The sequence below is a fragment of the Hirundo rustica genome, chromosome 3 (genome assembly GCF_015227805.2).
Source record: "Hirundo rustica isolate bHirRus1 chromosome 3, bHirRus1.pri.v3, whole genome shotgun sequence".
In the NCBI taxonomy this organism is placed as follows: domain Eukaryota; kingdom Metazoa; phylum Chordata; class Aves; order Passeriformes; family Hirundinidae; genus Hirundo; species Hirundo rustica.
In genome coordinates, this window is record NC_053452.1 from 23,104,356 (window position 1) to 23,126,651 (window position 22,296).

General features: G+C 43.3%; 2 protein-coding genes across 6 annotated transcripts in view; one reads left to right on the forward strand and one right to left on the reverse strand.

Annotated features, from left to right (window-relative positions):
• RPS6KC1 (ribosomal protein S6 kinase C1) overlaps positions 1-2,918 on the reverse strand; it is an 86,323-nt gene extending 83,405 nt beyond the window's left edge. Inside the window, exon 1 of one of the 2 annotated variants that reach the window (XM_040059396.2) lies at positions 2,809-2,918. In XM_040059396.2, the coding sequence (XP_039915330.1) occupies positions 2,809-2,913 (105 nt within the window). In that variant the 5' untranslated portion in view covers positions 2,914-2,918. The remainder of the gene's footprint in view (positions 1-2,808) is intronic. The other variant, XM_040059399.1, reaches the window with a different exon arrangement.
• Positions 2,919-3,127: 209 nt separating this feature from the next.
• On the forward strand, positions 3,128-21,551 carry ANGEL2 (angel homolog 2). Of its 4 annotated transcripts, none has more exons than XM_040058282.2 (9): positions 3,128-3,369; positions 7,825-8,261; positions 10,384-10,637; positions 11,864-11,933; positions 13,636-14,057; positions 15,036-15,162; positions 15,834-15,894; positions 17,777-17,940; positions 21,036-21,551. In XM_040058282.2, exons 1-9 carry the CDS (start codon positions 3,356-3,358, stop codon positions 21,188-21,190), a joined length of 1,704 nt encoding a protein of 567 aa, XP_039914216.1. In that variant the 5' UTR covers positions 3,128-3,355; the 3' UTR covers positions 21,191-21,551. The 4 variants fall into 4 exon arrangements, with proteins under 4 accessions (XP_039914216.1, XP_039914219.1, XP_039914218.1 ...); XM_040058285.2 differs by lacking the exon at positions 3,128-3,369 and adding an exon at positions 4,900-5,344; XM_040058284.2 differs by lacking the exon at positions 3,128-3,369 and adding an exon at positions 5,995-6,099.
• The last annotated feature ends 745 nt before the right edge of the window (positions 21,552-22,296 follow it).

Here is a 22,296-nt window from a genome sequence, read left to right on the forward strand (position 1 = left end):
TGTTCTTATGTTACACCGCCTTCTATATCTCCCAGCCATGCCAACTTTAAGTCAGTATGTAATAATTTATGTGTTGCCCTACTTTGTTCTTCACATCCTTTTCTGAAGGTCAATCTCAGAAGAGGTCTGCCCCTTCCATCCAATCTATAGCCAACCCAGAAACTCAGCAAAGATCACCCAACCCCCTAAATTTTCCACGTACTTTAATCCTTCCGCAAGGATCAACGCAGTTAGTTCCTTCTGCAAATCTGTATCAAGCAACTTTAAGCTATTTTCAAAAGTATCATTAGGATACCCATCAATAAGCTAAGCAATGTGTAATTACTGCACTAGACTCTGAAAACAGAGGTCCTAGAAGAATCCTCAACATGAAGAAAAGTATTTCAGATTATCCCATTCTTCATCTGACCTGCAGGTATCAAACATAACTCATTAGAATTTTAATTGTCACTAGTAATCGTATTTTTCCAAATTCGCTAAACTTTTATTAGTGGCCTATATTTTCAAGTATTGTTAAAGAACATTCCTCATATCACAACTTGCTGATATCTATCTGTTTCTTAGCACTTGGAAATGGGTATTAAAAAGCCAATATTAATTTTATCTTGTCTGCATTTACAATGATGTTACAGATTACTAGTAAATAAAATATATATTCTCTGCTATATAAACAAAATCTTTAAGAAAAAAAATCTACAGTAATGATAGACCCCCCTAGCACTCAGAAGAGACTCCACGGGCAGTTATGCCTCTGGCCAGATGTTTAGGACACACCAAACAAGTGCTTTCTTATCCACGATTATTTATCTACATTTCATTGAAACAGAAAGTTCCTTTAACTTCATTTCACAAAGGATTCACTCACACACCACACAAAGGAACCACAAATCTCCACGAACATGTACTGACTACCCTAGATCTCAGCCAGAATGATATTCAACACAACGGGTAGGTCCACCTCACTTCTTTCCTGGCGGCCCACCAAAGTTGCTGAGCTGATGCTCAGCAAATACAGCTGGAGTGCTGTGATATCAACCATGGAGCCAGAACACCACAGGAGCAGGAGGGAGGAATAGGAGGAAAGAAACAGAAAGGATACCTGATATGTACACTGAATCCTCTTTAAATAATTTTAATCAATTTCGCAAATCCTCACTTTGAGTAATACACAACACATTACCAGTCAGAGCCCTGCTGAAACAAAAGTTATTTATATTTCTGCATTTTTGAGTCCAAAGCATACTTTGCTAAAAAAAAAAAAAAATATATATATATATATATAGTTTTTCACTTTGAGGATTTTAGCCATCAAAACACTGTAAAGAACTAATGATCGCTGGTTAGGTCAGTTGAATTTGGACAGCTCACAGACCGATCAGCTCCTTGCTCTGTGCTAAATCAAGGGTAACACCTGATTCTGTACTGCCTTGCTTGGAAAGGCACCAGAGCACCCACAGTTTACAGGTCAAGGAGAGAGAATGATATCCCCAACTAGTTAGCCACAACTTGATTTTGACCAATTCTATAGAAACCAAAACATCAGAGAGAAAGTGACTGGCTTTAGCCAATAAGAACAAAGCACCAGAGCAAACAAGCAGCAGAGGTCTTGGCTCATCCCTGTTAGTCCTTATTTCACTGACACAGCTCTTTAGTACACACACACACTTGGGCCATCTAGGGCAACTGCAGAAAAGACGTGATGGCAGTTTTCTTCTCTGCAACTATTTCAGGAAACACTTCTTAAATCGCAACACTGCAGGAAAAAGCAACTCTTCTTTCCCTCTCCACAAATACTAAGTTGTATTGGACTAAAAAAGAACAGTTTCAACATACTTGTCCTATAATTGTGTTTGGTTTTACAAGTCATACAAACTAATCGTAGGCTAGCAACCTGACATCACAATCTCTATACATGTACAGAATGCTGTATTCTTTGAATTAAGAGGAGGGTGCTTATAAGCAGACCTTGCTCTCACAGGTAGGATGCGTACAGGTGCAGTAACTACGGGTCATTTAAAAAAAAACTCTGTCTCTGACGCTTTCTGATGCTCTCAATATACCCCACCACACTTAGTCAGCTAAACTGCCTCTCCTCTTGACCCTATCTCCACATATTTACCTACTCGCCTCCCTTTTATTGGTTTAACGGGAAAGTGGAAGAGAAAAGAAAGCAAGGAATTTCCCTAGGAGAAGAGACGGAGCTTTCATCAAAGCCAGCACCACAGCAGCTCTCCCAACATCTGCAGCAGCTTTCCTGCTTCTCTCGTGCTAGGCCAGACCGACCCAGAGCGCTCTGCCGGCCCGGGCCGGGCTCAGCCTCCCTGCGCGGCTCGGGCAGCTCGGCTCGGCGCCGCCAGCGTGGGCGGGCACAGCCCCGCACTCCGCTCGCTGCGGGGCCGCCAGCAACGCCGGGCAATCCCACTGCAACCTATCCACGAGATCCGGCCCGGAAGAACGGGGGGGAAAGGGAAGGAGCCGTTTGTCTTTACGCTGCTCTCGCATGCCCTGCAACGCGCAGCAAGGAAATCGAGAGCTAACTGCAAAGCGCGTCTGAGGCGCATTGCAAATGGTCTGAGGCCAACGTTGCGAGCCTACAAGTTTGCAGGAGGCGACCGGGGCTCGGCTCGGGAGCGGCCGCCGTGTCCCACCTACCCACCCTCCCTCCCTCCCTCCCTCCCAGCCGTGTCCCTGACAGGGGCTTCCACGTCGCGGCCGGGCACCCGGCGGCGGCTTTACAGCCCGACTGCGGGGCAGGCCGGGCGCGGGGAGCCGCGGGGGCGAGGGGCTGGGCGGCGGCCGCCGACTCACCCGCGCCGTGACCTTGTAGACGGTGTGGCCGCGGGGGTGGCGGCGCGGCTCCGTCACGGTGTAGAAGCGGGCCAGGTCGGCGCCGCGCTCCCGCGGGCTCAGCATCCCGCCGCTGCCCCCGCCGCGCCGCCCGCCCGGCACAGGCGGAAGCGGCGCCCGGGAACGCCCCGCCCCGCCCGGGCGGTACCGGGCCCCGGCCCGGGGAGCCCCGCCCGGCCGCCGCGGGATGCTCGGGTGCGGGGATCCCCCGCTCGCGGTCTTTCCCCGAGGCTGAACAGTCCGCGGCGCAGGGATGAGGCCGGGGTGTCACGGCCCAGACCTGGCAGCCCCGTTCCAGGTGTTCTGCAAGGGCGCGGCCGTGGGGGATTTACGCTCGGCGGGGACTGACCGCCGAGCCCCTCGCTCACACGGGCGCCCGTGGCCTCTACAAATCCGTAATGAGCCCCTGGAACGCCGCTCCCAGCGTCTGCCGTGGGCTATTTTAAGCTACGCTGCCCTAAATCCACAGGCCTGTAACGCAGAAACGACTCACGGATTTTAAAGAGGAATGCTGCCAGAAAGGCAAGTTTGATGGTTATCGAGTTTTGTGTGTTGTGTCTCCTCCAGGTTCTTTAAGCTGCACATGGACTTGTCCCTGCGGTTGGGCTCTCGTGCGCGCACAGCTCTGCGGAGCACTTCGGTGTTAGATTACCTTCAGATTAGATTTTGTAAGATTACCTTCAATTTCTTGTCTGTAGTCGCGTCTCTATCAAAGTAGATCTCACACTTCAGATTATATAAACTGTTTCTTTTCTTTTCTTTTTTTTTTTTTAATCACTGTGCTTTCATTCATTTAATTGCAGATTAAAAAAAAAAAAAACAAAAACAAAAACAAAAACAAAAACAACAAAAAAAAAAGCAACCACCATCTTTTCCTTACCAGGTTATTAATATCTCTGTTCTCAGGCAGGTTCTTGACAAAGTATTTACCAATACTTATCGCATGTGTTTGTGAATGATGAGAGTCTCTTGTACTGAAGTTCATAGTAAGCAAATACCTCTCCTTTGAGGAACATTTTCTTAAGGAAGATGGAAGAAAGAGGACATAGGTTGTTAGCAGCTCATCACTCTCGCTTATCTTCTGAGAGGGGAAGAGCATGTCTTTTACATCTTGTGCTGGTACATAGAACTTCACGGAAGCTCTATAAGTTATCAAAAGTTTGCAAATTCAAGTACTTGGGGGAAGAGTCAGTGAGTAACTAAAGAGACAAACCCATCAGGCTTAGGAAATGCATGGAATTGAAAACAGCAAGAGGCAGGGAGAGTGTTCATTTGAAATTTGCCCAGCCCCTGCACATTTCTAGGCATCTGCTGCTAACCACGTTTAGAAAGCTGGAAACTGAGCTCAGTGGACCATTGATCTGAGCTACCGTGGCTGTTCTTATGTGCAGCGTAATCAATCAAAGCATCCCTCAGTGAGTCAGTAGCCTCCATTCACTAGGGAGTTTCAAAAGCTCAAATGACTCATAAAATAATTTGGCTTCTACTTACAAACCAGAATTTGGAGATACCTTATTCTGCAGAATATCTTTTCACATGGTATAGCCAATACAAAATAGTAACTAGATGGGAATAAAAATTCCACAATTAAGTGCTAACTGGCTTATTAAGACTTCTTTAGGTCAAGGCAGGAAAATCTAGCAGCACTGAGATGTGAAACAATTTGCATCATATTAATAGTGTAGTCTTTTTCTCCTGTTTGTCTATTACACAACTTCCATGCTTTTCAGCACACCTTCATTTTCATTAAAACCCAAAGCTTCTGTGATTTCTTTTTTTCCAGCATCACTACTGAGATTACTACTGTATAAAAACCTTTGAAGTGACCAATCAATTTGGGTGTCCCTGTGCAGGTCAAAGTACAGAAAATGACTGCGTGTTATGTGTAGATTCTGCTCCTAGAAATAACAGCAGTTGTTGTTGCTATAGCTATGGCTTACTGTCTTCTGTTCTAGAAATACATCTAAAAGATATGGATACAAAAATTCAGAAAAGAACAAACCACCAAAACAAGATGGTCTTGAAAATGCAGTTGGGAGATCCTTTACTATACATGTGTTATGGGGCTAGTAGTTTCATTGTCATATGGTGAAGAAACTTACAGAAAATGGATGGGTGTTTTTACCTTTCACCAGTAACTTGTATCCAAGAAATGGAAAACCCAAAGAGGATCTGACACGTTGCCTAACTGGCGTGCTCATCACTGCATTATTTCAATTCCAGTCTTCCCTACCACTCCTGGGAAAACTTCAGATGTTATTTAAAGTCACTTTTATGACAGATATAAAAGGAATGCAGAGAAACTGTGTTTTACTGGATTACAGTTCCTGCACAGCATCTGCACTATTCAGCACTATAATTTTTCATATGCATTGTGCTACGTTTCCTTACAGTAAACAGGGCCAGCATTTTCCCTGTCCTCAGAAGACCTCAAGAAAGCATTCTAAGTGCTTGTTCGAGCAGCATCGGCAGAGGCAGAGCATTGTTTCCACAGCTGGTAAGCAGCGGTGGGTCAGTCAGCGTGGTCTGCAGGGCAGGTCTCCCACCCAACTCTCAGGCCAGCTCTCCTCAGCAGAGCACCTTCAGCTGCATTTTAAAACCTGATAGTGTTGGAATACTTGCTTGGGAGAGTGGGGTTTGTTGGTTTTTTTTCTGCAAACACAAAGCATGACGCTGTTGCCCTTGAAATATACTACGGCACCTTGAAATAGACGGCAGTTCTTTCTCAGCCCCTTTGACCCTGCAGGAACACACGGTGATCCCAGGAAGAAAACGACGTATGGAAACTATCAGAGAATATGCTGAGTTGGAATGGACCCACAGGGATCATCAGAGTCCAGCCCCTGGCCCAGCACAGGACATCCACGAGCGTCACACCATGGGTCTGAGAGCGTTGTCCAAATGCCTCTTGAATTCTGCCAGGCTTGGTGCTGTGACCGCTTTCCTGGGGAGCCTTTTCCAGTGCCCCACCAGCCACCGGGTGCAGAAACTACCGCACGAACACAGCGTTCCCTCCATTTAAACGCGTCAAAAGCCCGCAATCGGGCCACCGACGCGCCGCTTTCGCCGCGCTCCGGAGCGGGCGCGGCCGCGGGGGGGAGCGCGGGCGCGGGGCGTCACCCGCCCGGGGCCGAGATGGCGGCCGGGCCTCGGCGTCGGCTGCCCGGACTAAACATGGCCGCGGGCCCGGCCCTTGGACTACAAGTCCCAGGAGCGAGCGGGAGGGCGCGGCGCGGCCGCCGCCCGTGCGGGGTATGAGGCGGCGGCGGGACGGCCGGAGCGCGGCGGCCGGAGCTGGCGCTGCCGTGGGCTGACCCCCTCGGGGGGCGCCGGGGCTGGCCGGGGCCGGTAGCGGGGCCCGGGCCCGCCGGGAGGTAACCGGGGCTGGGGGCGCTGCTGTTGAATGCCCGCCATTAGGCCGAGCGGGGCCGCGGTAAACAGAGCGCAGCGCGGCGTGGGGCGTCTGCTGCCGCGGCTGGGGGCTGCGGGGCCGGGGCTTTAGGAGGGAGCACTTTCTCAGTGCTTTTCTGCAAAACAAGCGTTTCGGGGGGGTTTTGTAAAGGAGCGATGCCCTTTTTTGCTCCGTAGTAGGGCTGTGGTGTCCGGGGGAGTGTTTTGTTTTTGTGTCTGCCGGACGACATCTGGTGCGCTGTGGCGGAAAAGGGTTATTTCAGGACAAGCGGGGTTTGCTCAAACGTGTATTAGCGATTAGAAGGTATCCAAAGGAAGGCAGTGAACATGCTGAAGGGCCTTGAGGTGAACCTATGTGAGGGGCAGCCGAGGTCATTTTCAGCCTGGAGGAGACCTGAGGGGGACCTCGTGGCAGTCTACAACTTCCTCAGGAAGGGAAGAGGAGGGGCAGGCTGATCTCTTCTCTGGGGTCCCCAGTGGCAGGACCCGAGGGAATGGCCCGAAGCTCTGTCAGGGGAGGTTTAGACTGGATATTAGAAAAAGGTTTTTCACCCAGAGAGTGGCTGGGCACTGGAACAGGCTCCCCGGGGCAGTGGTCACAGGAGCAGCCTGACAGTTCAGGGAGCCTTTGGACAATGCCTTCAGGAACATGGTGTGACTTTTACCTTGTCCTGTGCAGGGCCAGGAGTTGGACTCAATGATCCTTGCAGGTCCCTTCCAGCTCAGCGTGTACTGTATTTTGGCTTATTTGCTTGGCTGAATGGCAGCTGGGAGGTTCTCACTTCAGTGCAACTTCAGGCATTGCAAGCTTTATCCTTTGCTTCTAAGCTCAAAATACACCTTACTTAAACAGTGAGGAAGCTGAGATATTAATGTCACACAGCCTTCCTTCCTGTGATTTTGTTGAGAGACAGATTTCTTTCTTCTTCTAAGGGAAAAGAAAGAAAAAAAGCCCCACCTTTTTTTTCATGGCTTTAGTTGCTGAGCTGTGGTTTGCTCTCCTAGAAAAGAAATAAGAATGCAGATTTAGTCTTAAGCTGGTGCTAGTGATGCCTTGAGATTTAGTACCTTTATTTCCCTGTTGTGTTGGCATTGGGATTTGAGCCAAATCAATGGCTTTCCAAACAAAGTTCTGACTGCTTGAAGGAAAGTGGTCTTCTCATTCCTTACAAATAGCCTTATCATAAAAGTTAATGCAGCATGCAAAAATTACCTTTTGTAAAGGTCATTCCTCTGAGCGCTTGAAAGATCTGACACTTGAACAAGGCAGGAAATAAATTGTAAATACTTACTGAGATGGATAGGGTTTGGACACTAAATGGCTCTTGTAGATCTGAGGCGGGGGGGGGGGGGGATGATGCAAGATCACTTTGTAAAGTCCCATTTTGTATATAATTTAGGTAAATGTTTAAATACTTTGTATATAAGTGTTTGAACATCTTGTATGCATTAACTTGTAGAGAAAGAGTATCTTCTGTAAGTCCTGACCAGGATGACTTTGCCTCCACAGCTGTCTACCGGTAGATGTAGTTGTGTGCCAGTAATGAAATTGTGCTTTTTTGGTAGATACTCCATGCTGCCCCGCCATGTGCAGAGGCTGGGCAGAGACTGGATCACCCACTGGAATGGCTCCCAGATACTCACCTTCAGCAGCCCAGTTTCCAACTGTATGAGATGGGCTGGACACTATCCTCCCTGGGCCTCGTTTCCACTCCCTCTTTCAGCTGATTGTTCAGCAAACTGGAGATTCCCTCCATTTTTTGGACCTTGGAGGCAATTTCAGAACTCTAATTGGCATCTTGATAACTACACACAAAGCTGTTGCTTTCACCTACCCAACCCCAGTATGAAATCTGAAGGAGAAGAACCATCGATAAAGAAGAGGAGACTCAGTGGCCAGGATGATAGTTCAACTCCTGAACAAGAAACAAACTTATCTAATCAGAAGGAAGCATCTTGTCTTTCTGTAGCACAGAATGAAGAAAAACATGGCAGCAAGAAAGGTAGAAGACGCTCTTTGCTAATTTTCCATGTTTATTTGTAATGCTAAGTACACCCAAATGAGTGAGAGTTAAGAGCAGTAGGGCCTGCTCCTTTTGAGTTACTGTTTTTCTTGGCACCCCTCTCAGGAAAACGTGTCTTAAAAATGGTCCAGTTCTATAATGCCGTTTAGTCTGCAAACTTTTATTTTGTGCTGTCAGTCTACCAGAGCTAGGTTCAGTGCACTTGGCAGTAGAACACAGTCGGTTATGTGAGGGATTGCTCAACTTGGGGAGTCCTGAGCTTGGTTCAGACAACACTCTCTCAGGTCTCTGTCACCAGGTCATGGCTGTTAACTTGGAAGCTCTAAAAAGCAGAAAGGTTTGGCTGACTTGCTGTAGGGCTGAGCTGGGCTGGCAATTGTATAGCTTCATTCCTTGTGCTCTACCTGAGCTCATAAACCCTACTGGACATGAACTGGTTTCTTTCCAGACCAGTCGAGTCACCATCTGTGTCCTAGAAAACTGAAAATTAATGGACAGAGGTTTTAATGGTGCTTGCTTCCAGTGTGATTGTGTTCTTACAGCTGTATTCTGCCACTGGCACGTTAGCAAGTTTTGAGTCAGATCACCTCTGACAGAGCAAGCAGCAGGTGTGCTTATCCAGATAAATACGGGAAGAAGTGCAGAGTTGTCTACTGGGCTCAGTAACAAACTTCCATGAAACTTCAAAGTGTCTGTGTTAGCTTAATACAGATACAATCTTGTACATAGTATCCAAATATTTTACAGAGTCTTGTGTATATTTACAGTTTTGTCTAGTGTGAGACAAATAGAGGGACACAGTCAAAATTGTTGCCCTCTTGCATAAACCATTTCCATAGCAAAATAAACTGGAAATTCTATTATGACTAAAAAGGTCAGTGGATGCTGTCAGCATCCCAAGGGGATTTTTGGACACAAATACCCATAAGGCTTAGAAACATTATCTTCAGGAACCAAAAAAGGGACTTTGCTTTGTGCCTTAATTACTGGGTCCTCTCTTAACCCCGTTTGACATACCTTTATCTGAGAGCGTGGTTGGCACTGTGGCCCTTCCCTGTCATCCCTTGTAAGGTGATGCTAATTAAAGCTACCTGCTGAGGAGCAACGTGGCTTCCCTCCCACCATAGAAACAGAAGGTAAAGCCTTGCTGTATTCATTGCAAAGACCTGGATAATCTAAGCACAGCAATGAAAATTACTACCCAAAAAGGACAGATGGTGACAGATGTAGCTTCAGTCTGCCACTGGTTGTTACCACTGGACCTCAGGCTTGTTCTCAGATGAGGTCAGATAAAAAGGGTGAAAAGCATCTCTTTGAGTTTTTAAGTGGAGAAATAAATTTGTTAAAAAGTAATTGGATGCTTAAGGATGAGCAGATATGTTATTATTAATTTTCCTACTAATAGTAAGTATGAAATTTAAAATGGCAGAAAGGTGAAGGATGCCTTTTCAGACGTTCTTGGTAATTCTGATACTTAATTTCTTAATTTCTCAACTCACTGAGGAAAACTGGGTTCATTATTTGTGTTGGGACTCCTGTAGTGGACCCTGTTGCAGCTTAGGGCTGAGTTTTACAGACCATAGTTGGGCTAGAGGTGATTGACAAAGGGTTAGGAATCCATCATGGATAGAGAGATCCACAAGGTGCCCATATGCTGCCCTAAGGATTGCATCCCAGCCTGGCATGCACCATCTCTGCTGGGGAGGCAGTAGCACAGGGCAGTGTAAGACTCTCAACAGACTACATTTGGCTCGCCAGTTTGGCAACCCTTCTACAGGAACAGGGGGTGTAGTCTGATTGCAACAATCTCCTTAGAACATGCCAGTTCCCCAGTTTCAAAACAGCTGAAATCCAGGGCATATCATGGTTTTGTGCTGTTTGTTTTGAGGTCGGGGTTTGTTTGTTTGACTTTTTTTCTTGCTGATTTTTATGTAAAATCCATCTTAAATAGAGCATCTGAATCACTGCTAATTGAATAAGCTTTTAGAATTATTTAAGAGATTTGAAAGACAAATAGTTGTCAGTAGAATGATTTCCAAGAGCAGTAAGAAGTCATATGGTCTATAACATAACTTTTTTCTATTTCATGTGCTTTTAACAGGAAGCATCAAAAGACATTGGGAATATTTCTGTCAGCAGAGTAAAACAATGAAAATCGCTCAAAATAAAGGATCTGACCAAAGCAGTACAGGAAGTGAGGCAACATTTGATTTTACAGTCATGTCCTACAATATTCTCTCACAGAATTTGTTGGAAGACAACTCTCACCTGTACAAACACTGCAGGCAGCGATTGCTGTTCTGGACATACAGATTTCCCAACATCCTACAAGAAATCAAAGAGCTGGATGCAGATGTGAGTAGAAAATGAGCATGTGGATATTTCTTAATGATAAACTGAACTAGCAAATTCTGCTACTCTGTACTGCGGTCTGAAAAAACACTGATGTGGTTTTGGTTGGCTCTAGAGTTTATTGTTTGTTTTTGAGGACACATAAATTATTTTAAGTCATAATCAGGAAGTCAAGTCAGTAAAATTTTGCTTCAGTCGTTCTTCAGACCAACAAAAGTTCAGTGATAGAATCCATCCTGTTTGTGTCAGAAAACAGTACTGAAAAAAAATAGTTGTATTAGGGAAGCCACAGAAAAACAGCTTTGTACCATTTGAAAAATGCAGTTATGTTAGTATGTAGCCAGAAATCTGGAAATTAAAGTTCCCTTTAAGCTCTTCCTTTCTTCCTAATAAATTTCTACATCCTGTATTCATATATATTTACAAAGAAATACCTGGGGTAGCTTTCTGACAGGAGCCGCTGCTGTCACACCCTGGTAGATGGAGGTGCCCTTTCCACGGAGAAATTTGTTGCTAAAGGACATAGATTTTTAACTGTTTCATTGGCTGGAACTGTAACTTTAAGTGAAGCCGAGATTTCAGAATGTTGCTTGAGATTTGACTCTCCCTTGAGACCTTGAATGAGTGAATGTCAGCTGGGCAAGTGGAAAGTGTTGCTGCAGTCCAGCAAGCAGGGGTAACTTGTTCCCCTTTGGGAACTCAGTCCTTTATCCCAGTGGTGGTTGTAAATCTGTGTTACTGCAGTGTGCTCAGAGATGCTCACAGCTAGATTTGGATTCAATGGTTCTTGTGGGTCCATTCCAACTCAAAATATTCTGTGATTCTGTGAACTCTCTTAAACGAGTATTTTGAGTTTGATCTTTGGTTCAGGTTCTTATAATATGGAAGCTTGTTTTCCACCCTGTAGTGCACCATTTGCCTTTTCATCCCTTCTCCCTGAGCCTTCCCCTGAACTGCTGAAAATGTAGTAGCCAGTTACTGCTTTGATTGAATTTAATCTCACCTCTGAAAATGTCTGTCTCAAAAAGGGTGGGAGGAATTGGGGCCTTCTTCATAATCTTATGGAGCATATTCTGTGGAAGAGTAAATTCTTTTGTGGGATTAAGGAGTCAAAGAGCTTCTGAGTTTGTGTTTTTTAATGTACAGACTGGCATTGTACAACAGAGATATGCTGTGGTAACATTTTGGTGTACTTACTGATATATTTTAATTGTAAACCTTTGCCTTAGGTGCTCTGCTTACAAGAAGTCCAAGAAGACCACTATAGAACAGAGATCAAGTCAAGTTTGGAATCCCTGGGTATGATGAAACTCTTAGGACCAATAAATACCTTGTCTGTCCCCTGCAAGGGTAACTTGTTACCCTTTGAGAACGCAGTACTAGTTTCCTCAAAAAACCCCTCACAGATTATAGAATCAAGTCTTTTGCCATCACATGCAACCATGTTGTGTATCCTCTTTTATAAATTCATCAAGTGCTCTCTCCAACTCCCTTAATCTTTTTTTACCAGTATTCCTGTTGGGTAGCTCTTCAAGGGCATGGTTTTTCTGCCTTGAAACCTTCCAAATATCAGCACTAAATGTTATCCATGGTCATTGTATATTCATTAGGTTTTTATACAAGTGCTGTCAGGCAGTCTGAATAGACAATCTTGTCACTAACCCTCATGTGATTTTGTGGAAGGAATATATTGCTAAGGGCTGATTCCGTGGTGGTTTAAACTGATCCAGATCTTTTGTGCCCTGCACCACCTTCCAGTCCCACAGCCCTGCTTCCATCCCAGCACTGGTTCTTGTCTGATGCCAAGAGGACATGGTAAAGGAGCAGCACTGGACTGATATTTTTTTTTGATTAGTTGAGATAGTCTAGCTCCCAGAATTGAGTGCAAAGAAGAGAGTAATGGCAGTACTGACTGAAATCCACTTGAAATATGAAACAACACTGTGAGGCCAGGCTTGTGGGGGCGAGTGAGCTTGTAGCTACTCTACAGAAAGATCTGGAGCTTGCTTTAGCTCTTCTTTTCTCCATCCCTAGCTCCCAGATGTGTGTCCTGCCCCTTATCCTGGGCTAGTTCTGGTACTCACTAGTGAAATCCACCAGTCCAGCAGAATAGTATCCAGACTAATTTTATTTTTCTGGGTTAGTTTTCTGTTGGCTTACTGAGTTAGCAGTGTCACAAGTGGCAGGAGCAACATGGCCTGAATCTGGGAGAGGGGAATGGGAATCCCCTGTTCCAGCTCTGGTGTGAGCTCACTACTTTACTAAGGCTTTACTTCATAAATTCATATGGTCTGGGCAGGGCAGAGAGCATAACGGCAAAAACTAGATACTGTTTCAAGATTTTTTTTTTTTTTCCTTACTTATATATGGTCTTGTTTAAATCTTGTAAAAATCACCTCTACATAAAATGAAGAAATTGGCAAATCACTGTTTCTAGATGGACTTGTTTGAACTCCAGTCCTGTCATTTGATAAGTGTCTCTGTTTCCTTGGTGAAAGCTTGCCACTTGCTGCTCACTGGATAATTGCATAATTATGTAAATATGTTTGAGACCTCTGTTCCATGAATCATTTTAGACATTGACTAATGACTTAGCGTGATTAAGGCTTTTGATTGGTAATGCTTCATTGGTATTACTCCTATTCTTGTAACATCCAGAAAAAACTTCAGCGTACAAGGCCACTTTTATGTGCCTTGGGGGCTTTCTTTGTTGGGTTTTTTCCAGATGAGGAGGTAAGAGCATGACTGGTATCTTAGAGTATGTAGATGTTTACACGTTGCAAAAGGCATTGTACCAGGCTTCCTGTCCTGCCTCACTTCAGCTCAGATTAGGGCAGAAAAAAAAGTGCACATGAGTCTATGTGAAGTCCATACAGACTTTGGTACTTCAGACTGGGGGTTGACTGCCATGTGAGAAAAGCAGCATGAGGTTTTTCTGATTTTTATTGTTTTAAAATCTCTGTACAATAGTATTTTATGTTCTTATTTGCCTTTCTTGCAGGGTATCACTGCGAGTATAAAATGAGGACAGGCAGAAAACCAGATGGCTGTGCCATTTGCTTCAAAACTTCCAAATTTAGCCTGATTTCCTCAAACCCTGTGGAATTTTTTCGCCGTGATATCCCACTCTTGGACAGGGACAACGTTGGGCTGGTGTTGCTGCTGCAGCCCAGATATCACTGTAAAGCCAATGCTGCCATCTGTATTGCCAATACACACCTGCTGTACAACCCAAGGAGAGGGGACATCAAACTGACCCAGCTTGCAATGCTCCTGGCAGAGATTGCCAGTGTTGCCCTGCAGAAGGACGGCTCCTTCTGCCCGATTATCATCTGTGGGGACTTCAACTCTGTTCCTGGCTCTCCGTTGTACAGATTTATAAAGGAAGGAAAGTTAAATTATGAAGGACTTGCTATAGGGAAGGTAGGCTGTGCTTCTCACTTCTCACCAAAAAAAAATGGTTAATGCTGATTAAAGAGAAATATTTGAGTGCAGCTGTGATTGTTTCCATTGCAGTGCCTCTCTTAGTGCCCCCTCTGCAGCTGCAAAGCAAAAGCTACTGCCGTTAAATAAGCTTGGATATATATTAGCTGTGCCTTAGGGAATATGGAATCCTCTCCCAGCATTCTGAAAGGAAAAACTCACCAACAATCATTCCTGAAATATAGTGAATCCACAGGATGATTGCATCACTGTGTTTGGATGATTTTATCGCTGTGTTTAAGTGTCCCAGTCTAAGCAGGATAAAATAACCACTTAATCAAAAACCTACTGTGTGCTCTGTGGGAAGGTGACTCTTACTGTAGATAAACTTGGTGGCTACAGTAATGGTAAAAGCAAAGCTGCAATTAGATGCTGATCCTCAACTGTTTCATGTTAAAAGATGTCTTGTTGTGAGCTCTTGTATGCAGCTGTTGGATGTGTCACATGGCATGTAATAGGAGTGACTGAACTACATAAAATGAGAAAGCATGACAATAAAATAGCCCTGCTGGGTGTTCTTTGCTAGTGGGGACTTGATTCAAGGCCCCATTTGACTTGCTTTGCTCCCAGAAAGATCAGCATCCTGAAGCTGTGCTGGGTAGCTCTGTATGCTGAGCCAGTGCTGTTACATTGCTAAAAGTGTCCTTGGAAGTGTCTCAGTGTCACAAGAACCATCTGGAAAAATTGGGTACCTGCAAAGAACTTGCTAAGGATAAGCAGAGTGGATGTACATGAAGGGTGTTATTTTTACAGGGATTTGACTCATTAGAAAAGAGTATTCTAAGGGGCTGGGCCTTTTTCTTTAAACTTTACAAAAAATGTTCACTTATTTCAGGTTTGTTTGGTGGGGGTTTTTTTGTTTTTTGTTTTTTTTTAATCAGATCTCTGTCTGAAAAAAGCTTGTGTTGTCTTTCTCAGGTTTCTGGACAAGAACAGTTTCCGAGGGGACAAAGAATCCTATCTATCCCGATTTGGCCAAAAAAATTAGGTATTTCACAAAACTGTGTATATGAAATAAAACAGCAACAACAGGAAGAAAATGCAGGTCAGTTTTTGGATTAATTAATTTTTGTGAGCCTTTGAAAGTATAATTTAGCTAGTACTGAAAACCATACGTTCTGTTTTAGTGGTGGAAAACCAGTCTTGAGCTTATAAAACTTCCTTGTTGGGCTCATTAGAGTGTAAAGTGATTTATTCACATAAACTTTGCAAATTTGAATCTTTATAGGTGGAAATTTTCCTTCAGGAGTTGGTGTGTAATATTTAAACTCGTGTGTTTGCATCCTGAAAGGCGGCTGTGCTGTGACTGGGAAGAGGGAGGTGAAGGAATGCAGCACATTGACATAGTGTGAACCTGCATTCTGCAGATTCAGAGTTTATGAATTATAGTGTTGGCACTTCATGGAACAGTTGGGAAAAGCAAGTGATTCCTTGCTGAGTATGGCTACATCTTTCATCCACCATTTTTTTCTTTGACAGAAAAACCAATTTTAAGGGAATGGGACATAATTAAGAGAGTCTTTAGAGGGTGTGTTACTAATGGAACAGAAGAAGTTAATCCAAATCCAGCTTGGTTAATTGTATCTTGCCTGCAAAAAAATGAGTGTATTTAAAGATACTTTTTTTTTTTTTCCTGTAGCTTTTCTGTAGCTCTTCAGTAGTGGTCTCACTTATATCCTAATTTAAATGTAAATTGAATTTCTTTTTATTTTGCAGGACAAAAATTGGAAGCAGCAAAACCAGACAACACTCAGGAGATTGTAATAGCATCTGAAAAGTATGTGTTGGGGAAAAATATGGAAGCCCTTGGCTGGTTACTTGGGGGTTGGTTTTGGTTTTAGACCAAATTTATATCTGATTCCAGCTGTGGATACCTGATGATCACCCAGCCCAGTTGGGTTTGCCCTTCTGGCAAAAACATCATTGTTCATTTAATCCTGAAAAGGCTGATCAGATAGCAAAAGACTAGAACTGTCAATAATGGAATGTGTGTTCTTTAAGGAACTTGCAGATATTTTTTCAGAATGCAGGGCTGAGGTGTCAGTGCTGTTTAGAGGGTACTTTCTGTCTGCTTATCAAAACAATGCTTCTGGCTCTTTTTTTTTTTTTTTTTTTTTTTGGTCACTTCTTGGCATAAATAGAACAGCATCCTCTTTAGAAACATGGCAAAAAATATGTGAACTTCAGTCTAGTTGCAGAAGCTATATTTTTATAGAGGGAGAGGAAAAAAAGAAACCAGTGTTGTCCAACTGCTAAGGTATTGGCATTTCTGTCTCTTCTTATTGTTTTTGGTACACTGGTTTATGGATGTAGTAAAATCCTATCGTACAGTGTGAAACTGGGATGAAGGAGGGAAAGAAACTGGAAAGGTCATAAAATCTTCCTTGTCATGAGTTCTGTGGGAGAATTTAAGTTCTTTGAGTATGAGAAATGGGGAGTATTATGGATTTGGTAATACAACTTTCACTCAGAAGGAGGAAGCCATGGCTAGAATGCTGAGGAGGAAAATGTAACTGCTTTTTGAAAGCAAGAATACATTTGCATTTACCAAACTGGTAAAGGCATATAAAGTAGGGCATAGAAGGAAATTGCCCTAAATGTATGTATGGGATGTCAGGCTCCAAGTCAGCCATTTCTTATAAGAAATGAGATCTTGGTATCACTGCAGATAGTCATATTAGAACTCTTGGTGATTCTTGGTGATGAAAAAGGTGTCATGGCATTTCTGAGAGAAGTAATTAACAAACAGGAAGCTTTATGCTATGGTTTAAATCCATAGCATGCTGAATGCTTCTTGCAGGGTTTTTTCCCCTCATCTTAAAAAAGATGTCATGTAACAAAACTAGAAATTACTACTTTTCTGTGTTGTACCAACTGGCATGTTTGTCGCTGCTCTGAATTATGCAATGTAACATGCTGATTGTTTTAATTGCTTGGGTTTTAACTAGAACTCATTGCAGCCCAGGTTTAAAATGCAAGATGAGGCAGGTACAGCTGAGGGATGGATGATTTGCAGAGATGATGGAAGCAAATGTCTGAGAGACAGGAGTTCTTTTGCTGAAAGGTGCAGTTTTGCAGTTTGCTTTCAAGATTGAAAAGACAGGTGAGACAAGATGGGTTGAACTGAAGAGGAGCAGACAAATGATGGGGAGACAGAAAATGGGAGCCTGAGTGCAAGAAAGACATAAGCATATAGCCTAGCTTGGAAGCTTGATACCTCTAGCTTGGGGGAGGAAGAAGCCTCTAAAAATCTGAATTTCTCTTTATGCTTAAGGGCCTGGTTAGATGAGTTTGTGTTTTGTTGCTTTCATATGAGCTGCTTTCATGGACGTTTCTGTCTGTGTGTCGGGGGGAGATTGCTGAGTGAGGATATGTGAATGCTTACAGAGTGAATATGGAGTTGAAAGATACCTGTAATTAAAGTGTCAGCTAAGCCAGTTCTGATCAGCTCTTACTTGAGAATGCTGCCTGCATTTTGCCTTCAGAGTTTCAGGCCTCTCACAGAAAAGGTATGGGATGGCTTGCAGGAGAGAAACACTAGTTTGCATATCCAGATAATTCATTTTGTTTGTAACCAGGAACTATTTGATATTTCTTCATTGCTTATTCTTTCTTGGTAATGCAAGAAAATAAAATTCTTTTCCTTGATGTCTCTTTAGGTTGTCTTCGAAATTGAGGCACCATTTTAAGTTGTCTTCAGTCTATTCTCATTACTTCCCTGAAACTGGGATACCAGAAGTGACAACCTGTCATTCCCGAAGTGCTGTCACCGTGGATTATATTTTCTATTCTGCAGCAAATGATGATCCTGCTGCCCAGCCAGGTAAAGAAAGCAACTTTTAGTTTTCATAAATGCTAAACAAGAATAGTTGTTGGCTTTTGTAAGAGAAGTGTAGTGATAACTTCATCCACGTGAAGTACCTCAGAAGTTCTGGTAGTGCTTTGAATGTCAGCTGTTACCTGAGAAACGTGGCTGGCCTTGTCAGCTCACCACAGCTGGACTTGTCGTGCCACACAGGACAAACCTTTTCATCTGACTGAACATTTCTGTAGCTCCTGTCTCACCACGGAGACAAGCTGGAGGTACAGGAAATGTGCAGTGGAAGTAGCACCTGAGAAATACTGCTGTCAGTGACACAGGCCAGACCTACAGCAAGGCAGTACTCCCAATCATCTGATCAACACAATGGGGAACAGAAACTTAACGACGTACATTAAAACTGATAAAAGAACTGTTTCCTGGCAATTTACTTCTCAGCTTGTCTTGCAGTAATTTCTGCCAAGTAACAGACTCTTGGCCTTTGCTCTGAGCACGGTCACTGGCACAGGCCCAGCTGTCACTCTCCGGTTTGCAGTTGCAGCTAAAAGTCACCAGATGGTGCAAGAAAGTCGCGATACCTTTGTGGGAATTTCGTGATGGGTATCATGTTTCTCTATGTTTTACTGCTCTGGGACTCTTTCCGTGGGTGCTTCTGAGCAGTCTGCTTTCCATGCCCTCCGGAGTTCTGTGTTTTATGCCACCAACAAACATCAGTGCAGTGTTAGCACATAAATGTCTATGCAGAACTCGGAGCAAAGAAACCTGGATTCCATTCCTGCTCTCACTGTAGAGTGCAACTGATTTTTATAAATTAACACTGCTTTCAGTATGTGGAATGAAAACACGACTTTCATCTCTCTTACCTTGAGACTAGCTTGTTAACATTCATTGAGTCAATTCACAAAATAACATGCACAGTATGCTGTTGCTGACAAATGCTACCGTAATGTAAAATGGCAAATACAAAAGCTTTGACTGAAAAAACACGATATGGGAAGTGTTTAAATGACTTCTGAATGTCATGTGATTTAATAGAGTGCTGTGTGATTGCAGAGTGTGTCCCTGCACAAAATTTAATTCACCTGTTGATATATTTTTTGCACCATCATTGCTCCAGCAGAGATACAGCACTTTTTTCTTTTTGCACTTGTTTTGCAAATAGATTGTTCCCACATCAGAGCACAGTATGGAACCAAACTTGAATTTTCCAACTGCTTTAAACTAGTATGGTTTTTATTCATGAGCTCTTAGAAATTAAGTCGTAGTTTGGACTTTCAGTTTTCTAATGATTTGGGTCTCTGTATTTAAAGTTGCCAAAGTCTCTCCAAGTGAATTTTAAAATGTGGTCTAGGTTCACTGATTTTTTTTTCTATTTGAAGGGTTTTATTTTAAAATATTCATGCTTTATTCTGTCATGTTTAGCCAAATATTTGGTTTGGTATTCAGGACTTCTTGTAATCAGGGTTCAGTACCTACCTGAGTCCTGCAGGGCACAATTTTGCTGAGTGTTCAGAGTCACACTAATCACTGCATGCAGACCAAGCTGTGGCAACAAACTGCTCCTTTGTAAATATGCAGGTGCTGTCCCAAATGATAAATTTGTCTCAAGACCGTGGACGTGTGCTCTAGAGTTGCCAAGAGATCTTTGCCGTAAAAAAGCTTTTCTTTAGAGCAGCAAACAGCTGCTGGGTTGCCAGAGGGCTGGAAAGCTGGCAGATGGCAAAGGGTGAAGCTGTTGAACTCTCTGTGAAGTTCAGCAGTTGCTGGACGAGTCCTTTAAAGTATCTATTGGAAAGCCAGTACCAGGTTCAGCCAGGAAGTTCTGAGTTTGCTAAGAACTTTCACACAGAAAGTATTTCTGTCAAAAGTTACAGCTGCAGTTTGTGCTGGTCCTGAAAGCACTCAAGTCACCCAGCATCGTCTCTGCGCTCTGAAAGCAATAGGTGGGGTTGCCAAGTAGTTATCTAACTTGAATACATAGCTCAGGAAATCTAAATTTTACACATCCTGGAAGGAACTCAGTGAAATTTCTCCACCTGAAAAAGCTGGTTGCTTTTTGATGATGGGCAAATCGTGCCTGACAAATCTAGTGGCCTTTAGTGGCAGGGTTACAGCAATTGTGGAAAAGGGAAGAACTGATGCCGTCTACCTGGACTTGTGCAAGGCATTTGACACGGTCCTGCCCAACAGCTGGAGAGATGGATTTGGTGGCTGTACCCCTCCATGAATTGGCTGGAAACAAAGGATATCCATCAGTGGCTAAATGTCCAGGTGGAGACAAGTGGCATTCCTCAGCGATCAATATTGGGACCAGCGCTGCCCCATCCCTGGAAGCGTCCAAGGTCAGACTGGATGGAGCTCTGAGCAACCTGGTCTAGTGGAAAGCATCCCTTGCTCATGGCAAGGGAGTTGGAACTAGATGGTCCCTAAGATCCCTTCCAACCCAAACCATTCTATGTAATTGTGTGGCAATTGGAAGGCTTGAGTTGTTCCACTCTTGCTTGAGCAGTGTGGTGTTTCATCTGGGGAAGGAGGTGGTGGTGGGTTTCTTAGGTAGTTACAGGAATAGTAGAGCAGGAGATAATGGAGAGCCCTTTCTTATGAACAGTTAGAAAGGGAATAGAAAGCTAGAATACCTTCATCTTTATAAGCAAAAGTGTCTGTATGACCTGCCTGCTGGGGAACTGTGTGCTTGAGCATACAGAAATAAAGTGTTATGTGAACCAGTAGCTCTAAAAAGATACTTAACTTCACAAGTATCAGCTCTCTTTAGCAAGGCTGTTGTCTAAAGTAATGGACTGGATTATATGAGGCTTTTTCAGGAAAGTTACAATGAACAAATCAATGCATTTTCCTTTTTACTTCTATTTACCCCTGTGCAAAATAGGTTTTCTGAGTACTTTTGAGCTCTACTGATGAAACTCTACTCTGAGAGTTGTAAAAGAATATCTGAACTGTCTTATTGGTGCTTTTGCATGGAACAATAACAACTTTGGATTATTGCTGCCATACTGTTTCTCTCCTTCTACGTCTGTATGAACGTGTGATATTTAGCCCACATTGATGAACATTTCCTTTTGGTTTGTTTATTCTAACAGGAGCAGAGGATTCTTTTTGTGGAGGTCTGAAACTTCTTGGCAGGCTGGCACTTCTAACAGAGAAAGATCTTTGGACTGTTAATGGTCTTCCCAATGAAAATAACTCTTCTGACCACCTGCCATTGCTAGCAGAGTTCAGGCTTATTGAACGGTAATTTTCCAAAGAACTTTTGGTGTAGGTAAAGTTCCCTTTACCTTCTCTCTTCATGGGATGATTATTATTTTTTAAAGGTTCATTCAAGCACTGCTGGTCGGGTTTAAATAAGCTTACCTGCATGCTGATCTGTTAGTGTTGTGTAAAGTAGACTTTCTAAAGGGACTTTCCTTTTTTTAAAAAAAAAATAAAAAGCTGTTTCATTTGCTTTATGAAGTCTTTTAGGGAGACAAAGAGAAGATTTTACATTAGCTTCCTCTTTGATAATGGAAAACATCTGTGCCAGACTCAAAATGGCATTATTTTTCATGGATATGTTGTAAATGATTTTAATTGTAAATCACAGTAAAAAGGACTATTCTGAGACCTGTGTGTTTGTTCAAGCAAAGGGGAATGGTTGTGTGTGCCTGCAGCATCTTATAATGAGTTGAAAATAATGTTTTACTACATATGTGCTCTGTGGACACTTCAATCTTAACACTTCTGCAAAGAAATTTATTCAATGCTCTCAGGGCAGAGGCTGCAAGATGGAACTTTCAAAGGAAGAAATGCATATAGGCAAATATTTATGCTTTAAGAATTTGCTGCTTAAAATTCTAAGGGCTTAAATCGAGGAAGCATTCACTACTAAATCTTTTTTAAAATATCTGAAATAAAACTAAGCTTAATGAGCACATCACAGGAACTTAATTGATCTATTATAAAAGGAAAGAAAATATTAGCCCTTGACATCTTGAGGTTTTATACATATTGAATTTCGTTATTAAAAATGCCAGATCCTGCAAGATTTTATATTTACTCTCATTATGCACTCACAGACAACCTGTGTAAAATATGGTTTACAAAGTAATTAAAAAACCACCAGACTGCCTGGGGCTGGAAACAAACCTTGTAACTTGGTCAAACTACACATGGACTTGGATGTAGAACAAACTTAGAAGTAAAAAAATTGTCTTTCACTGTAGTGCTGGAAAACCTGCACCCATTCAGCCACATTTGTCTCCGAAGCAGTTGTGGAATTTTCATCTGTGTTCCCTTTCCCTGACAGCAGACAACTGCAATCACTTTGTTTTTGGAGAATAATGCAGGAAGTACAGTGGTAGTAAC